General features: G+C 47.5%; 1 protein-coding gene across 2 annotated transcripts in view; it reads left to right on the top strand.

The window, feature by feature from the left end:
* The first annotated feature begins 169 nt into the window (after positions 1-169).
* iqgap3 (IQ motif containing GTPase activating protein 3) overlaps positions 170-18871 on the top strand; it is a 25234-nt gene continuing 6532 nt past the window's right edge. The window contains exons 1-30 of one of the 2 annotated variants that reach the window (XM_078244469.1): positions 170-385; positions 675-762; positions 2029-2185; positions 2716-2793; positions 2921-2997; positions 3399-3466; positions 3698-3811; positions 3890-4065; positions 4261-4342; positions 4502-4665; positions 5586-5673; positions 6968-7131; positions 8544-8704; positions 9724-9842; positions 10202-10365; positions 10539-10629; positions 10899-11066; positions 11196-11338; positions 12204-12374; positions 12504-12587; positions 12731-12802; positions 12884-12953; positions 13179-13387; positions 14204-14356; positions 14518-14681; positions 15020-15244; positions 17053-17193; positions 17536-17620; positions 18406-18638; positions 18738-18870. In XM_078244469.1, coding sequence (XP_078100595.1) covers positions 364-385; positions 675-762; positions 2029-2185; positions 2716-2793; positions 2921-2997; positions 3399-3466; positions 3698-3811; positions 3890-4065; positions 4261-4342; positions 4502-4665; positions 5586-5673; positions 6968-7131; positions 8544-8704; positions 9724-9842; positions 10202-10365; positions 10539-10629; positions 10899-11066; positions 11196-11338; positions 12204-12374; positions 12504-12587; positions 12731-12802; positions 12884-12953; positions 13179-13387; positions 14204-14356; positions 14518-14681; positions 15020-15244; positions 17053-17193; positions 17536-17620; positions 18406-18638; positions 18738-18870 — 3864 coding nt within the window. In that variant the 5' untranslated portion in view covers positions 170-363. Of the gene's footprint in view, positions 386-674; positions 763-2028; positions 2186-2715; positions 2794-2920; positions 2998-3398; positions 3467-3697; positions 3812-3889; positions 4105-4260; positions 4343-4501; positions 4666-5585; positions 5674-6967; positions 7132-8543; positions 8705-9723; positions 9843-10201; positions 10366-10538; positions 10630-10898; positions 11067-11195; positions 11339-12203; positions 12375-12503; positions 12588-12730; positions 12803-12883; positions 12954-13178; positions 13388-14203; positions 14357-14517; positions 14682-15019; positions 15245-17052; positions 17194-17535; positions 17621-18405; positions 18639-18737; position 18871 lie in introns of both variants that reach the window. The other variant, XM_078244468.1, reaches the window with a different exon arrangement.

Raw genomic sequence — 18871 nt, 5'->3', positions numbered from 1 at the left:
GTGAAGTAAGGAGTTCATTTAAAACAACCTGTTAGTTTACTTTAGTTTAGTTAAGGTAGGTGTGAATGTTTTAACGATAGGAAAATACAAAGACCACAATGCAACGCGACAACATTCCAGCCAACGGGCGGAGCGACTGGTCGTTCGACCAATCAGTGAGCGGCGGGAGCTTTCAAACTTCTGACCGGAAGAATCTCGGAGCAGCAGCGGACAGTTTGAAGGCGACAGAGCCGAGTTTGACGCGTTTTCATAGTGTTTCCGTTAAACCGGAGAGATTTGTCCTCAGAGACCGAGTCACCGAGGAGATTAATACACAGACAGGTTTCCCGCCGAAGGAAGAACACACGAAGATAACTGACCAACATGGCGGACTCCTCCGGACGCTGTGAGTCAAATAAACATGTTTACCTTTTTATAATCATATCTTCTACTGCTATATATACATGGTGACTCTCTCTGTGTGTGTGTGTGTGTGTGTGTGTGTGTGTGTGTGTGTGTGTGTGTGTGTGTGTGTGTGTGTGTGTGTGTGTCTGTCTCTGTCTGTCTCTGTGTGTCTCTGTGTGTGTGTGTGTGTCTGTGTGTGTGTGTCTCTGTGTGTGTGTGTGTGTGTGTGTGTGTGTGTGTGTGTGTGTGTGTGTGTGTGTGTGTGTGTGTGTGTGTGTGTGTGTCTCCAGATGAGCGTCTGACAGCAGAGCAGATGGATGAACAGAGGATCCAGAATGTGGCCTATCAGTACCTCTGCAGGCTGGAGGAGGCCAAGAGGTCAGTGGGTCCACTTCTCACCTGGTTCTAGTCCAGACTCTACCGGTTTATTCTTCAGACCTGGTTCTAGTCCAGACTTCAGACCTGGTTCTAGTCCAGACTAGACTTATTCTTCTTCAGGAGCTCCTACATTCAGCAGTCTATGATCCAGGTCTCTCCTGCTGCTTGTCCAGACTAGGACTGTTGCATTCATGATATTGGAGGGATGATCCATTTTTTGGATCATCATTCTCATTGAAACACAAATCAAAATGTGCTATAGTCATGTAGCGTGATTCTTGCGATCTGTAGCAAACAAAGATGTCTTCTGTAGTCTGTAGGATGGGATTTGTAGTCCAGGACGTCTCTGCAGCTCCACGATACTTCATTCAGAACGGGTTGACACAGATTTGTCCTTTAAGAAATATTGCGCCCCCTGCGTTTTGGATATTGCACTAGTCCATGTTGCGATTTGGATAAATTGGATTGATTGTGCAGCCTAGGGCTGTAACGGTATGAAATATACCTCATATACCTCACGGTCATAGTGACCAAAATGATCACAGTATTTAAAAAAAATGTTCAACAAGCTGAAATAGTTTCACAAAGTGTAACAGACAGAACTGTCTTCACTCAAATGTCGCTGGGCATTCTTCTAATAACCAAAATATTCTTCTAATAACCAAAATATTCTTCTAATAACCAAAATATAGGGCGCCTGGGTAGCTCACCTGGTAGAGCGCACGCCCATATATAGAGGTGTACTCCTCGACGCAGCGGCCGTGGGTTCGACTCCGACCTGCGGCCCTTTGCTGCATGTCATCTAAAGCCTAAAAGAAATAACCAAAGGAGACCCAGACCTGCGTACGTAAGAGACCCAGACCTGCGTACAGACCTGCGTATGTAGGAGACCCAGACCTGCGTACGTAGGAGACCCAGACCTGCGTACAGACCTGCGTATAGACCTGCGTACGTAGGAGACCCAGACTTGCGTACGTAGGAGACCCAGACCTGCGTACGTAGGAGACCCAGACCTGCGTACGTAGGAGACCCAGACCTGCGTACGTAGGAGACCCAGACTTGCGTACGTAGGAGACCCAGACCTGCGTACAGACCTGCGTATGTAGGAGACCCAGACCTGCGTACGCAGCCCACCAACTGGAAACATGTAACTACACGTGGAGTTGACGCGCGCCGTGTCTTGGTAGCGTTGCGTTTTCCCCAATGAATCAGGCTTTACTCTGTGTCCACGCATTGATGACGTCATGTGTGACCTCGCTGTCCCAGGTGGATGGAGGCGTGTCTAGGGGAGGCGCTTCCTGCTCCCTCTGAGCTGGAGGAGGCGCTGAGGAACGGAGTCTTCCTCGCCAAGCTGGGTCACCGCTTCGCTCCCAACGCCGTCGCTCTGAAGAAGATCTACGACCCCGAGCAGCTCCGCTACCAGGTCTCACACACACACACACACAGATATATACACACACACACACACACACACACACACACACACAGATATATATATATATATACACACACACACACACACACACAGATATATATATATACACACACACACAGATAGAGAGAGAGAGAGAGAGAGATATATATATATATATATATATATATATATATATATATATATATATATATATATATATATATACATACATACACACACACAGAGATACACACACACATACACACATGCACAGACACACACAGATACAGACAGACACACACACACAGAGATACACGCACACACAGACAGACAGACAGTCATCACTAACAGGTGTGTGTGTGTGTCTGTGTGTCTGTGTGTGTGTGTGTGTGTATGTGTGTGTGTGTCTCTCTGTGTGTGTGTGTGTGTGTGTGTCTCTGTGTGTGTGTGTGTGTGTGTCTCTCTGTCTGTGTGTGTGTCTCTGTCTGTGTGTGTCTCTGTGTGTGTGTGTGTGTGTGTGTGTGTGTGTGTGAGATCAGGCGGCTGGTCTTCAGTTCCGTCACACCGACAACATCAACCACTGGAGGAACGCCATGACGACGCTCGGCCTGCCAGCGGTCAGTAATAGATTACTCACAGGATTTATTAGAGTATATTAATCGTTGAGAGTATATTAATCGTTGAGAGTATATTAACCGTTGAGAGTATATTAATCGTTGAGAGTATATTAAATGTTGTTGTCAGATCTTCCACCCAGAAACTACAGACGTGTACGACAGGAAGAACATGCCCCGAGCTGTTTACTGCATCCACGCTCTCAGGTCAGAGCCCCTGTCTCTCTCTCTCTCTGTGTCTCTCAGGTCATATCACTTGTCTCTCTCTCTCAAGTCACATCACCTGTCTCTCAGGTCAGAGCCCCTGTCTCTCTCTCTCTCTCTCTCTCTCTCTCTCTCTGTGTCTCTCAGGTCACATCACCTGTCTCTCTCTCTCGCTGTGTCTCTCAGGTCCCATCACCTGTCTCTTTCTCTCTGTGTCTCTCAGGTCAGAGCCCCTGTCTCTCTCAGCTCTCTCTCAGGTCACATCACCTGTCTCTCTCTCTCTCTCTCTCTCTCTCTCTCTCTCAGGTCACATCACCTTTCTCTCTCTCTCTCTCTCTCTCTCTCTCTCTCTCTCTGCAGCCTGTCTGTGTCTCTGTGTTAACAGCCTGTCTGTCTCTCTGCAGCCTGTACCTATACAGACTGGGTCTGGCTCCACAGATCCAGGATCTCTACGGGAAAGTCAAGTTCACAGGTACATACCAGACAGATGATATTATTATTATTATTGTTGTTGTTGTTGTTGTTGTTGTTGTTATTATCGTCATCATCATTATTATTCTCATTATTATATTATTATGATTATTAATATTATTATAATTATTATTATTATAATAATTATTATTATTAATATTATGATGATTATTATTATTAATAATATTATATTTATTATGATTATTGATATATGCTGACCTGTTGTGTTCAGAGGAGGAGATCAACAACATGAAGAGTGAGCTGGATAAATATGGGATCCAGATGCCGGCCTTCAACAAGATCGGAGGGATTCTGGCCAATGAGCTGTCAGTGGACGAGGCTGCAGGTACAGATAGACAGCAGCTGATTGGCTGATGGGGAGAGGAGCAGACAGTGACCCAGCCTCTCTGTTTTTTCCCATCAGCCCATGCGGCGGTGATAGCCATCAACGAGGCGGTGGACCGAGGACAGGTGGCGGGGACGGCATCCGCTCTGAGGAACCCCAACGCTCAGCTGGCCGAGCTGCAGGACGCGCTGATGGCCGTCTACCAGGAGATGCTGCAGCAGGACAAGAACAGGAAGAGACACGCAGCCAATAGGGTGAGAGAACCAATCAGGGGGCAGCAGGCAGCCAATAGGGTAAGAGAACCAATCAGAGGCAGCAGGCAGCCAGTAGGGTGAGAGAACCAATCAGGAGGGTGTGTGTGTGTGTGTGTGTGTGTGTGTGTGTGTGTGTGTGTGTGTGTGTGTGTGTGGGGTCTTCTAGTAATCTGTGTGTGTGTGTGTGTGTGTCAGGGTGGAGGTCCAGAGGAGAAAGACATCTATGAAGAGTTTCTGACTCGGAGAGAAATCCAGAACAACATCAACCTGGTTAACGGTGAGTCCATCACACCAAACTCCAGCCAAATAACCTCCACTTCAGAATCTGTGTCTAGATTTGATCAGCGCTGGTTAATATCTATAATATTTATTACGTGTGTGAGGTGGTTTACGTCTATAATATCTCTGGTTTCTATATTTCTGCTCTCTCTCTCAGTGCGCTGGGCGGTGGAGCAGGTGGATGAAGCTCTGGACTCTGCAGATGAACTCTCTCTGCTGTCGGCTCTGCAGCTGCCATGTTTGGCCCTCAGGGGCCTCCGTACTGAAAACAGCCCCTGGTACCTGGACCAGCTGTCTGCAGATCGCCAGCAGAAAGCCCTGGTACACACACACACACACACACACATTTTATATATACACACACACACACACACTGATACTTTATACACAAACACACGCACACACACACACATACTTTATATACACACACACACACACACACTGATACTTTATACACAAACACACGCACACACACACACACATACTTTATATACACACACACACACATACTTTATATACACACACACACTCATACTTTATATACACACACACACACACTGATACTTTATACACACACTACTCACACATACTTTATACACACACACACACACTCACACTTTATATACACACACACACTCATACTTTATATACACACACACACATTCATACTTTATATACACACACACACACTCATACTTTATATACACACACACACACACTCATACTTTATATACACACGCACACACACACTCTCACACACTTTATATACACACACACACACACTCATACTTTATATACACACACACACATTCATACTTTATATACACACACACACACACTCATACTTTATATACACACACACTCATACTTTATACACACACACACACTCATACTTTATATACACACACACACACACACACACACACACACTATCCCTCACAGAGAAATCCTTCTACACAGTCAGAAATCAACCATGTGGGTCGTGAACAGGGAGATAATGTTCTAAAGATCAGTGATCAGGTGGAGGCAGGCTCAGTTTGGGGTAGTACTGTTGAAGTATCAGGCTGTAATACTACTTCATTAGAAAGACATGTCGTCACTACTGGACACATCTTTACTGAAATAAAGTCCACGGTGGACACAAGAAGGGGCGGGGCTGACACACAGGAAGGGGCGGGGCTTCTCTTTAAGACAACAGCATTGAGTGTGTGAAGACGTAACGCTGTGACCTCTGACCTCAGGATGAGGGGTGTGTTGATCCTCTGGATCCTGACGAGCTGCAGGAAGCCGTAACCCTCGGCAACCAGGAGGCTCACCGAGCCAGGACAGGTGAGTCCTGGGATCCCAGCTGAAATCATTAAGGGGTGGTTTGACCTCGTCGTTGGGGTTGGGCATCGTTTGGATTTTAACGATTCTGATTCTTTGGGGGGGGGTAAAATAAGCCCGACTAGAGCGCTGCTTACTGAGCTCCACGGCTGCCGCACAACAACAGCCTGGTCGCTATGGAAACCCAAACTTACGCATGTTAAATTAGGAACCCGTGATCAGATTTGAAACCCAACCCTCCAAACCAGGAGGGTCAAACTCAGGTTCCCAGACATGGACAGGTTACTGCGTGTCACTTCTTTAACATTGTTGTTGTTTGTGTTCAGATGTTTTCGGGGCTTTCTCAGACATTTGTCACCTTTTGGTAAATTAGTTGCTTTTTGTGACATTGTTGTACAGTTTGTCCTACAAAAGTCCTGAAAGAGCTTCTTCTGGGGGCTTCTGATTCTCAGTTTGCTTTCCTGTTAACGTCCGGTAGTTGCAGTTTAAAACTAGGCAGGCCCAAATCTATTGTGAACCCAAACTGATATACGGCCCGGATCTGAATCTGCAACGGGCCGGATTTGGCCCGCGGGCCTCGAGTTTGACCCGTGTGCTTTAAACGATTCCAAATCATCCCAATAACTATTCTACTGGAATCGTGATTTTTGAAACGATTCCAAGTAGGAATCCGTTCTCGATGCCCAACCCTACTCGTCATAGTGGAGCAAGGCCAGTGTGGAGGTAACGGGACAATCAGAGAACCTCAGAGTCCCGTTGACACCTCTGTCCTCTGCAGATCTCACTATTGAAACTTCCTCTGAAAACGGGAGAATCTCAACGAGCCGCCTAGTTGACGTCAACTCGGCGGCCCCTCCTCATCTGGCTCTAGTCTCTCTCTTTATCACGCCCCAACATTTCCACAGGCTACACCACTGACCTGAGGTCAGCTAGTCTTCTGAACAGGTCGCGCAGATCTCAGACATTGTTAACATTGTTAATCTGATATTTTACCACTAAATTCACTTCTGAGACTTTTCTATGCGAGAAATCAACTATGTAGAGGTCAGATATGGGCCGTTTTACCAAAATTGTTCCAAATAGAGCCATATTCACAGGGTAGTTAAGGGCCCATCAAATAGCAACGGGGCCATTTTCAGCCCAACCAATGTTCCATACCCTTAGGAGACCTTCAGGAACAGAGTGAGATACCCTAAATCATCATTCACCACCCCTTTAAGACAAAAGTTATCAAAACTTTCTGATCGTGTGTGTGTGTGTGTGTGTGTGTGTGTGTGTGTGTGTGTGTGTGTCTCAGTGGATGCAGCCCTGCAGAAAGTGAATGAGTCTCTGTGTCTCAGTGACCCCCGACACACCGTCAGCTGTCTGATGACCTCTGACCTTCAGCTTCCTCAAGTGTTCCCGTTCGCTGCCTCTCTTTACCACCGAGAGCTGCAGCTGCTGCAGAGACAGAGCACTCAGGTACACCTGCAGAACACACGCCTGAGAGACGGAGCACACAGGTACACCTGCAGAACACACACCTGAGAGACAGAGCACACAGGTACACCTGCAGAACACACGCCTGAGAGACAGAGCACTCAGGTACACCTGCAGAACACACACCTGAGAGACAGAGCACTCAGGTACACCTGCTGAACACACACCTGAGAGACAGAGCACACAGGTACACCTGCAGAACACACACCTGAGAGACAGAGCACACAGGTACACCTGCAGAACACACACCTGAGAGAGAGAGAGAGAGAGAGAGAGAGAGAGAGAGCACACAGGTACACCTGCAGAACACACCTGAGAGACAGAGCACTCAGGTACACCTGCAGAACACACACCTGAGAGACAGAGCACACAGGTACACCTGCAGAACACACACCTGAGAGACAGGAGTTCATTTCTCTATCCAGCAGAATCAAAGTTCTGATCCATTAGGGAGCAGAGACTCTTCACTTATTAGCGACGTTAAGAGGCAGAGGGGAGGGAACCCTGAAGGTCTCTGTTCCTCTGCTGCCCCCTGCTGGGGGAACCCAGAAGCACCTGTCCTCAGTCTGGACTTATGACATCATTTAGATCTGTTGACATTAATATATGTCCTCAGTCTGGACTTATGACATCATTTAGATCTGTTGACATTAATATTTGTCCTCAGTCTGGACTTATGACATCATTTAGATCTGTTGACATTAATATATGTCCGCAGTCTGGACTTATGACATCATTTAGATCTGTTGACATTAATATATGTCCTCAGTCTGGACTTATGACACCATTTAGATCTGTTGACATTAATATATGTCCTCAGTCTTGACTTATGACATCATTTAGATCTGTTGACATTAATATTTGTCCTCAGTCTGGACTTATGACATCATTTAGATCTGTTGACATTAATATTTGTCCTCAGTCTGGACTTATGACATCATTTAGATCTGTTGACATTAATATTTGTCCTCAGTCTGGACTTATGACATCATTTAGATCTGCTGACATTAATATATGTCCTCAGTCTGGACTTATGACATCATTTAGATCTGTTGACATTAATATATGTCCTCAGTCTGGACTTATGACACCATTTAGATCTGTTGACATTAATATTTGTCCTCAGTCTGGACTTATGACACCATTTAGATCTGTTGACATTAATATATGTCCTCAGTCTGGACTTATGACATCATTTAGATCTGTTGACATTAATATATGTCCTCAGTCTGGACTTATGACACCATTTAGATCTGTTGACATTAATATATGTCCTCAGTCTGGACTCATGACATCATTTAGATCTGTTGACATTAATATATGTCCTCAGTCTGGACTTATGACATCATTTAGATCTGTTGAATGCAGTCTGAGTGTTTGCTGTCCTCCTCCAGGGGGCGCTGCAGCAGGAGGAGCTGTTTGTTGCCGTGGAGATGCTGTCGGCTGTTGCTCTCATCAATCAGGCGTTGGAGGCGGGACGTGTGCAGCAGTTCAGCTGCTCATTGGTCAGTCCGTCTGCAGGACTCTCTGATGTTGAGGACTCTCTGCTGGACAGGTACGACTAGGGCCGGTGTCATTACATTACACTAGGGCTGCACGACATGAGGAAAATATGCCATATGCAATAATGTTGTTGAATATCACGATAAGGAGATTACTGCGATGGATGAACAGATATTAAAGTGTTCTCAGTTCTGACTTTCTTTCAGTATTCTTCTAAAATACAACAAACTGCTTGTTGAATTAAAACAAATAAAAGGAAATCATTTCTAACTTTCTTGTAGTGAACAAATTGACGATTGACTTGAACATGAGTTACATTTAAATTTTTACTGATATTTTCTTTCAACTAACAAACAATCTGGTAGTGTCTCTAGCGATACGTAACGTTGCAGCCTTTTGTGATATGTATAACCGTTGATATTGCGATAAGAAACAGCCCTACATTACATTCACTAGAGCCAGTTAGTCTGGAAGCTGTCAGGTCCCAGAGTCCCACGGGGTCTTACTCCGGGTTTCCACTGGATGCAGAACGCCTGCGGACCGGCTCCGTTGCGGACCGGCTCCGCTGCGTGTCGACTGCGTGCTCCGCCGTCCGTCAACACCCACCAGGTCTGGATTTGTTGCGGCACGGCTGCAGCCATGACTGACAGCTGTAGTCACGAGGACCCGCGAGATCTCACGAATTCACGTAGAATAGAACCACCAAACCACCAGCAGTTAGTTTCCATCCAGAGGAGTAGAGGGGAACAGTCTGAGCTGTTCTCAAGGTGTAGTGCAGGGAGATATGATCCGCCCTGAGCACGGTGGATTTTATTTTGAAAATTAAGCAGATGTTTGTTTTGTTTCTGTGCTCGACTTCCTGTCCCGCACTATCTGCCGTGTGCTGAATTGTTGCGGAGCTCTCCGGCGTCCGTCAACAACAGAAGCTCTGGTATCTGCTCCGGAGGGCTGGGACGGAGTAGGGACTGCTGCAGGAGAAAAATAGCATGATGTCTCTAGACCTACAGCCAGTCACAGCGGTGATGGTGATGGTGGTGGTGATGATGATGAAGATGATGGTGTCTCCTTCAGGTACTTTGAGTGTCTGGTTGGTTGGAAGAGGAAACAGCTGAACGGAGATCTGCTGACCTGGAATCAGCTGCAGGAAGGAATCAACTCTGTTAACAACTCCGCTCAGGACGAACACCAACGTATGACGCATACACACACACGCATACACACACGCATACACACACACAGACACACACACACACACACACACACACACACACACACACACAGAGACATGGTAGATTTGGGCTGATATCTGGTGTCACAGGTTCGGTGTATGAGGTTAAGGTGCTGTGATTTCATCTGAACAGACTGATCAGAAACCTGTTCCTGGACCGCAGAGTTACTCACTCAGCTACTGCTCACTGACATCACTGTCACTTCAATCAGATATACACCATCAGCCAAGCCTCACTCTCTCTGCTGTGTGTGTGTGTGTGTGTGTGTGTGTGTGTATGTGTGTGTGTGTGTGTGTGTGTGTGTGTGTGTGTGTGTTCAGAGGTGGTGTGTGTGCGTGTGGTGAATGAGGCAGTGCTGCGAGGAGACCGTGACCAGCTGCTGTCTGCTCTGCTGCTGCCCTCCTGTGGAGAGGAGGAGGTACTACCTGAAAACATCTGGAGGTACCTGACACTGCTGCAGAGAGCCAGGGAGCACAGAGCCAAGGTACACACACACACACACACAGAGAGCCATGCACGTACAGACACACACCAACATTTTTCGTCTGCCTTTTTTTCACCATTTGTTCTCCTTTCTAAAGATGTTTGGCATCTTTCCCAACGTTTGTTGCTACTTTTTTATGTTTGTAGCTTATAAGTCATGTGACCCTCTGTCAGGTGAGCAGAGACCCAGGAGCTGAGCTGTGGTTGGCTGATATCCAGGAAGCTGTGAGGAGAGCCAATCAGCAGAGCCAGACAGCTCTAAAGAGTGAGTTCTGAGCAGTTATTGATCTATCTATTGATATTGATCTTTGATCTTTTTTAAATAGTTTGGAACATTTTGAAAAGTGATCGCTGATATTATTTTATCATTTTATTTGTCAGCCTGTTGATTGCAAATAAATGAACGTGTGTGTGTGTGTGTGTGTGTGTCTCTTTGTCTGTGTGTGTGTGTGTGTGTGTGTGTGTGTGTATGTGTGTGTGTGTGTGTGTGTGTGTGTGTGTGTGTGTGTCTCTCTTTGTCTGTGTGTGTCTCAGTGTGTCTGTCCCTGGCTGCAGTGAACCAGGCTGTGAAGGAGAACAGAGAGAGTCAGACTCTTCGTGTCCTGAGTCTTCCTCAACTTCAGCTGCAGGAAGTACTTCCTGTCTGCGCCGCCGAGTATCAGAGAGAGCTGCTCAGTCTGATCACACAGAGGACGCTCGCAGGTACACATCACCCACAATGCACTGCTGCCAGGATCCAAACTCTAACTGCTGTATGCAACATGTACAGTGGTTTGAGTCTCTGTGTCTGAGAGTCTGTCTCTGTGTCTGAGAGTCTGTCTCTGTGTTCAGGAGACAACAGGAGTCCGTGGGTTCGGGTCCAGCTGGACGATGGCTCGTTTTTCTTCCTGGACTTGAAGAGACTGCAGGGAGGCTGGGAGAAACCCAACGGCTTCGTACACAACAGCGTGTTCCTCGACAAGCAGCAGATACAGGTGAGAGACGCCTGTAGGGCTCCTGGACAGGTAACATACAGGTGAGAGACACCTGTAGAGCTCCTGGACAGGTAACATACAGGTGAGAGACGCCTGTAGGGCTCCTGGACAGGTAACATACAGGTGAGAGACGCCTGTAGGGCTCCTGGACAGGTAACATACAGGTGAGAGACGCCTGTAGGGCTCCTGGACAGGTAACATACAGGTGAGAGACACCTGTAGAGCTCCTGGACAGGTAACATACAGGTGAGAGACACCTGTAGGGCTCCTGGACAGGTAACATACAGGTGAGAGACGCCTGTAGGGCTCCTGGACAGGTAACATACAGGTGAGAGACGCCTGTAGGGCTCCTGGACAGGTAACATACAGGTGAGAGACGCCTGTAGGGCTCCTGGACAGGTAACATACAGGTGAGAGACACCTGTAGAGCTCCTGGACAGGTAACATACAGGTGAGAGACACCTGTAGAGCTCCTGGACAGGTAACATACAGGTGAGAGACACCTGTAGGGCTCCTGGACAGGTAACATACAGGTGAGAGACACCTGTAGAGCTCCTGGACAGGTAACATACAGGTGAGAGACACCTGTAGAGCTCCTGGACAGGTAACATACAGGTGAGAGACACCTGTAGGGCTCCTGGACAGGTAACATACAGGTGAGAGACGCCTGTAGGGCTCCGGCTCTCTCCGTCCATATCAACAATCTCTGGTTTCCTTTCATCAGGCCGCCTGTCAACCAAAGCATTTCTTCCAGCTAAAAACCACCTGGCGCTCTCTGGAAACACCCAGCTGGGAGTGCTAGAGTTTTACATTTAGTTTGAAATTTGGGGATGATTTCAGGATTCTGTTTTTGTCCCCCATACAGGAAGTGGTGAGCGGTGTTTCGGGCTCGTACAGCCGCAGCGTCCTGTGGCGGAGCAGCCAAGCCCTGCTCGTCCGTCTGCAGGCCGTCAGTCGAGGCTTCCTGCTCAGACAGAAGCTGCAGGCTCGACGACGCTACCTGAGCAGCCACACACCTGCTGTCATCATCATCCAGGTAACCAGGCTACCATTATTATTCCAAGTGTCTAACAACATTCTGGAGAGGATCCCTCCAGAGATAGACACTGAGACGCCAGTGCATGGGAACATCAGAACTAACTGGTCTAATGGTTTGTGTGTCCAGTCTCATTGGAGGAGGTTTGTCCAGCAGGGGGCGTACAGACGCCGGCTGAAGTTCCTCTACATGAACTGGAGAGCTGTTGTCAAGGTAACAGCCAACTCCCCATCACTTATGTTGTTGTCTGTCAAAAGATCTCTTAAAATACATGTTTGTTTTAGCTCTACAGATCCAATTGTTAATGTTATTAATGAGTATATCTCCTGATCAGTTATTAATGTTTATATATACAGATCCAGGCGTTTGTGAAGATGTGGTTGGCGAGGAGAAAGTATCGAGCTCGACTGGGTTTCTTCAGACGCCACGTGAGTCTCTAAGTGTGTGTGTGTGTGTGTGTGTGTGTGTGTGTGTGTCTGAAGATGTAGTAACTGTGTGTGTGTCCACAGGTTGGCGCTGTGATAAAGATCCAGGCTTTCTTCAGAGCCAACAGAGCTCGAGAGGAATACAGGATGCTGGGTAAGTTCAACGACGGCGGTTAGAGCTGCAAACAAGGTCAATCTAAAGTAGATTACGTCCTAGGATGTTTAAAAACTGCAGCGACTTCCCAGCCGGCTGGAATCGTTACACATTTAAATCCATTTTCAACACATTCATCATGCAGCAATACTTCACTAACTTTATCTTGTGTTTTTGGAGCGTCATTGTGACTCATCATTAAGCCCCGCCCCTCTCCTGTCTCAGTGCACTCGGCCACGCCCCCTCTGTCCGTGGTCAGGAAGTTCGTCCACCTGTTGGACCGCGGCGACGGTGACATCACCGAGGAGGCAGAGCTTCTGCGTCTGAGGGAGGAAGTGGTGCGGAGCATCCGCTTCAACCGCCAGCTGGAGACAGACCTGACGCTGATGGACCTGAAGATCGGCCTGCTGGTCCGAAACAGAGCCACGCTGCAGGTAATACCTCACCTGTTCTACTGCTAAAACACAGCCACGCTGCAGGTAATACCTCACCTGTTCTACTGCTAAAACACAGCCACGCTGCAGGTAATACCTCACCTGTTCTACTGCTAAAACACAGCCACGCTGCAGGTAATACCTCACCTGTTCTACTGCTAAAACACAGCCACGCTGCAGGTAATATCTCACCTGTTCTACTGCTAAAACACAGCCACGCTGCAGGTAATACCTCACCTGTTCTACTGCTAAAACACAGCCACGCTGCAGGTAATACCTCACCTGTTAAAATAGAGCCACGCAGCCACCTTTATGGGTGGGGTTAGCAACAGTTTTCAGCTGCACGGCTTTCAGGAAGGATGCTCTCTCTGTCCTCGCTCATAGCTCCTGTATCCTCGCTCATAGCTCCTCAGACATCCATCCTCCATCCAAAATCTTCCCTCCTCACTACTCTGGAAGGAATAAGAGCTTTGAGACGTTCTTCACCAAATAGGACCAGAACAACTTCTGGAACGAGGAGATATCAAATAGAGAAGTGACATTTAGCCCTGGTGTTAACTCTCTCTCTCGCTCTGTCTCTCTGTCTCTGTCTCTCTGTCTCTGTCTCTCTCTCGCTCTCTCTCTCTGTCTCTCTCTCTGTCTTTCTCTGTCTCTCTCTCTGTCTCTCTCTCTCTCTCTGTGTGTCTCTCTCTCTCTCCGTCTCTCTCTATCTATCTATCTATCTATCTCTGTCTGTCTGTCTGTCTGTGTCTCTCTGTCTCTCTGTCTCTCTCTCTCTCTCTGTGTGTCTCTCTCTCTTTCCGTCTCTATAAACAGGAAGTTGTGTCTCACTGTAAGAAGCTGACAAAGAAGAACAAGGAGCAGCTGTCGGACATGATGGACGTGGAGAGAAGTAAAGGACTGAAAGCTCTGAGCCGAGAGAGGAGAGAGAGACTGGAGGCCTACCAACACCTCTTCTACCTGCTGCAGGTAACGCACACACCTGTGTGTGTGTGTTCCAGACCCAGCCTGTGTGTGTGTTTGTTAACTGTGTGTGTGTTCCAGACCCAGCCTCTGTGTGTTAACAGTCTGTGTGTGTTGTAGACCCAGCCTCTGTGTGTTAACAGTCTGTGTGTGTGTGTGTGTTGTAGACCCAGCCTCTGTACCTGGCCCAGCTGATCTTCCTGATGCCTCAGAGTCGCTCCACCAGCTTCATGGAGATGTTGGTGTTCAGTCTGTTTAACTACGGCTCTGACTTTAGAGACGCCTTCCTGCTGCTGCAGCTGTTCACAGCCGCGCTCACACACGAGATCAGGTCTCACTCACTCACTCACTCACACACACACACACACACACACACACACACACACATATATATATATATACACGCACACGACACACACACTCAAACATCAACACACACATCAGACGTTACACATCAACATCACATGTTAACAGTTCTACCTCAAACTGAGACTTTCTTCACTTGATAAACGATCTTTAAACTGACAGACATCAGATGTGTAATTGATGTATAAATTCAAACAGGATCTAAACATTATCTGTCTCCCCCTTCACACAGGAAGGGGCGGGACTTCCCCAGCCCTGTTTGTGACCGTGTTGTAACGTGTAACATGTCTCTGCTGTTGTCAGAGAGAAGGTGGAGCAGCCTCAGGACATCGTCACCGGGAACCCCACCGTCATCAAGATGCTGGTGAACTTTTACCGCCACACTCGCGGTCAGAACTCCTTGCGGGAGTCTCTGGGTCCGGCTCTGCAGGACGTGCTGCTGGACCGCACGCTCAGCATCAGGACGGACCCAGTGGACGTCTATAAAACCTGGATCAACCAGACGGAGACGCAGACCGGACACAAAAGGTCAGAACATTCATGCATTTGTCTCATCAAGACTTGATCACTGTTCTCAGCCCTCCCTGCCTGTACGACTAAAGGCACTGACGCACAGAGCCGATTATCGGATGTTGGACAGTCTGGCGAGGTCGGTGACTCGAGTCTGTTCAATGTGTCCGTGCTGTCGTCCGTTGGAGGAGCTGTCGGCCTTCATTTGGGCCGACCTGACACACTCAGTCAGAGACAGGGCAGTCGGGACTCACCTGGAAATGGCGAGCGGATGAGCGTGACTACAGTCTCTCAGAATCTGACATTAATCTGTTAAACTGACCTTTGTTGATCTGAAATGAAGACAGATTCAGCAGCTGCACGGCCTGTTTCTCTCTTCAGATGTTTCCAGAAACACGTTACGGTGAACTATTTTAGGACAATATGAGATCATATTCTGAACGAGATGCCATGATGGTCGGGGAGCAGCCAGACCCACGTGACACGTTCGTCCAATCAGCTGCCGGTTTTCATTTTCTGGGAAACGATACAGATCAGCGCCGCCTGCTGTTATGGAGACGGGTTACGTTTCACGCACGCGCAGAGCGTACGCTCAAGTCGGCGTCACCTCAGTGTGTTTTGAGGCATTTTTTTGGACCTCGGGGAGACTGATCAGCCGTCTGGTTGGTATGTAACTTCTCTAAAAGTCTCCAGCTCGTACAAAATGCGGCAGCCCGAGTTTTGACTAAGACAAAAAAATGTAGCCACATTCCACCAGTTCTGGCTGCTCTACATTGGTTACCTGTACAAGCCGGGGCTGATTTAAGGTTCTTCTTTTGACTTATAAAGCCCTAAAGGGACTTGCGCCTGCCTATCTAAGTGAGCTACTTACACCATATATCCCAACACGCCCCCTTCGTCCTATGGATGCTCGTCTTCTGAACATCCCAAATATAACAAAAGATCAGCTGGTCATCGGGCCTTTGCCTTTCGCTCACCCTCCCTCTGGAATGGTCCTCCATCCAACGTTAGGGAGGCAGGCTCGGTGGATACTTTTAAATCAAGACTTAAAACATTTCTTTATTCAAAGTATTATGGACATGTTTAACATCCATAACTTCTGAACCTTTGTTTTATTGTTTATTTTCATTATGCATTATCATTCGTTGTTTTATTTCTTAACAATTTTAACCTGTTGTATTCCAATTCCTTTTTGTGTTGATTTTATATTTAATTCCGCTTTTTATATTGGCTAAATTGTAAATTTTCAATTTTTGTTGTGAAGTGTTCTGAGACCATGGTCAATGGTGATAATGCACTATAAATAACAATACATTGAATTGAACAGAAACCCATTTATCTGACCCACCAGACTCCATGTAAATAATCAGGACTTTTATCATGGTAAAACACACTTCATTCAAAGTGGACAGAAACTAAATCAAACTATCAAAAGCCGTCTTGGTTCATCTTTCCACTGTTCCAACAATCACCACTCTGGTTTGGTTGAAATAAACCCTTAATTCACCCATTTACATGTGGAGATATGCTGGCTCTATACACGCTAAAAGTCCTGATTATTTACATGGAGTCTGGTGGAAATATGCTGGCTCTATACACGCTAAAAGTCCTGATTATTTACATGGAGTCTGGTGGAGATATGCTGGCTCTATACTCGCTAAAAGTCCTGATTATTTACATGGAGTCTGGTGGGTTTGGTGATGGTGATTTCGGGGCTGTTTCATGTTAAACTAAAAGGATCTTCCTCTTTAACTAAAAGGTCTATCTCTGTAGGGATCCATCCCATAATGTTGTCCTTTAACTGGCCCCTGTTTGTTTCCCTGCAGCTCTCTGCCCTACGAGGTCTCCCCTGCCGACGCGCTGAGTCACCCTGAAGTCCAGAGACGCATCGACATCGCCATCATCAACCTCAAGAACCTGACAGACCGAGTCCTCAAAGCCATCACCTCCAACCTCCACAAACTGCCGTAAGTCTCCCCCCGTTCACCTCCACAAACTGCCGTAAGTCTCCCCCGTTCACCTCCACAAACTGCCGTAAGTCTCCCCCGTTCACCTCCACAAACTGCCGTAAGTCTCCCCCGTTCACCTCCACAAACTGCCGTAAGTCTTCCCCCGTTCACCCCCACAAACTGCCGTAAGTCTGGATTTCTATTAACTCTGAATAATGTTTACTAATGAGGGGGGGTAGGAGCAGAACAGTTCTTGACTTTTTCCGACAGCTTTTGAACATGAACACTATTATTTAAGTTTGTTTGTCCCATTCTCCTGATTATCACGTCAGCGTTGTGTGTTTTGTGTGTCTGTTGCAGTTACGGTTTACGTTACACGGCGAAGGTTCTCCGAGACGCTCTGAAGGCAAAGTTCCCTGAAGCCAGCGAGGACGAACTCTATAAGGTAAGATCCAGGAGTTAGACCGAGCCAGAAACCAGCAGTTCTAAACGTAAACCTAGTGTTGAGACTGAGTCTGGCTCTGGGAACCAGACAGATCAGGTTTCTCTAGCTCTGCAGCAACGTCCTGTTCTCCTGTTCAGACAGATTTCCAGCTGACCCGGCTCTGAACGGACCAATCACAGCCGTTCATCTAGCGTGGGGCGTGTTTGATATAATAACTGCCAGAGGAGCGTCACCTTCCTTAAATCTGATCAAACTATAAATCCAGATTCTGTTACTGAATAGTATATTTTAAATGTTTTATTGTTTGTGCCAGCACCGGCCCAACCAGCATGTGTTGCTCACGGCTACATCTCTGGTTGCTCTGATTGGTTGCAGGTCTGTCTGATGCATTGTGGTCTGAACCGTTGTCGTCGTTTCCCTAAAACCACCGGAGAGGTTTCAGACTGAGATGGCTAATTGAATCCATTCATTGTAATGTTTTGGATGAAAGCGTCTCCATAATGGTCTCCATTTTATGTAACTCAAATATTACATATTTTTTCCACAAATAGGCCTATTTTAAAAAGATTTTTTTAATTATTCCTTAATTTAATGAGGGCCCAGTTCTGGGCCCCCCCCCCCCTACCCTGGGCCCGGGACAACAGACCCGTTTGTCCCCCCCTATCGGCGGGCGTGCATACCTCGCCATACTTTTACGCACACCATGCGAAACAAATACGCCTGAATTGGGCGTAAAAGTGTTAGTACGTCTGGCCCTCAGAGTTCCCTGCTGCCTCTCTCCTCAGATTGTGGGGAACCTGGTCTACTACCGCTACATGAACCCGGCCGTCGTGGCTCCGGACGGCTTCGACGTGGTGGACCGGTCTGCCGGCTCGGCCCTGCAGCCGGAGCAGCGTCACATCCTGGGCTCCATCGCCCGCATGCTGCAGCACGCCGCCGCCAACAAACACTTCCACGGAGACGGATACCACGTCAGAGCTCTGAACCAGTACATCAGCCAGACGCACAGCAAGTTCAGGTCAGAGGCTTCAGAGAACTGACCCATTCATCCAGAACATGACCCACGTTCATACTCGTTATGAGTCCTAAGTGTTAACGTGAGCTGTGTGTTGAACAGGAAGTTCCTGGTGTGTGTGTGTGACGTTCCTGAACCTGAAGACAGATTCAACATGGACGAATACTCGGAGCTGCTCATCGTCAACAAACCAGTCGTCTACATCTCAGTCAGCGAGCTGCTCAACACACACACAG

The sequence above is a fragment of the Sander vitreus genome, unplaced genomic scaffold (genome assembly GCF_031162955.1).
Source record: "Sander vitreus isolate 19-12246 unplaced genomic scaffold, sanVit1 ctg243_0, whole genome shotgun sequence".
Classification (NCBI taxonomy): Eukaryota; Metazoa; Chordata; class Actinopteri; order Perciformes; family Percidae; genus Sander; species Sander vitreus.
Note: the sequence above shows the minus strand (reverse complement) of the source record. Positions and strands in the feature narration are given on the sequence as shown.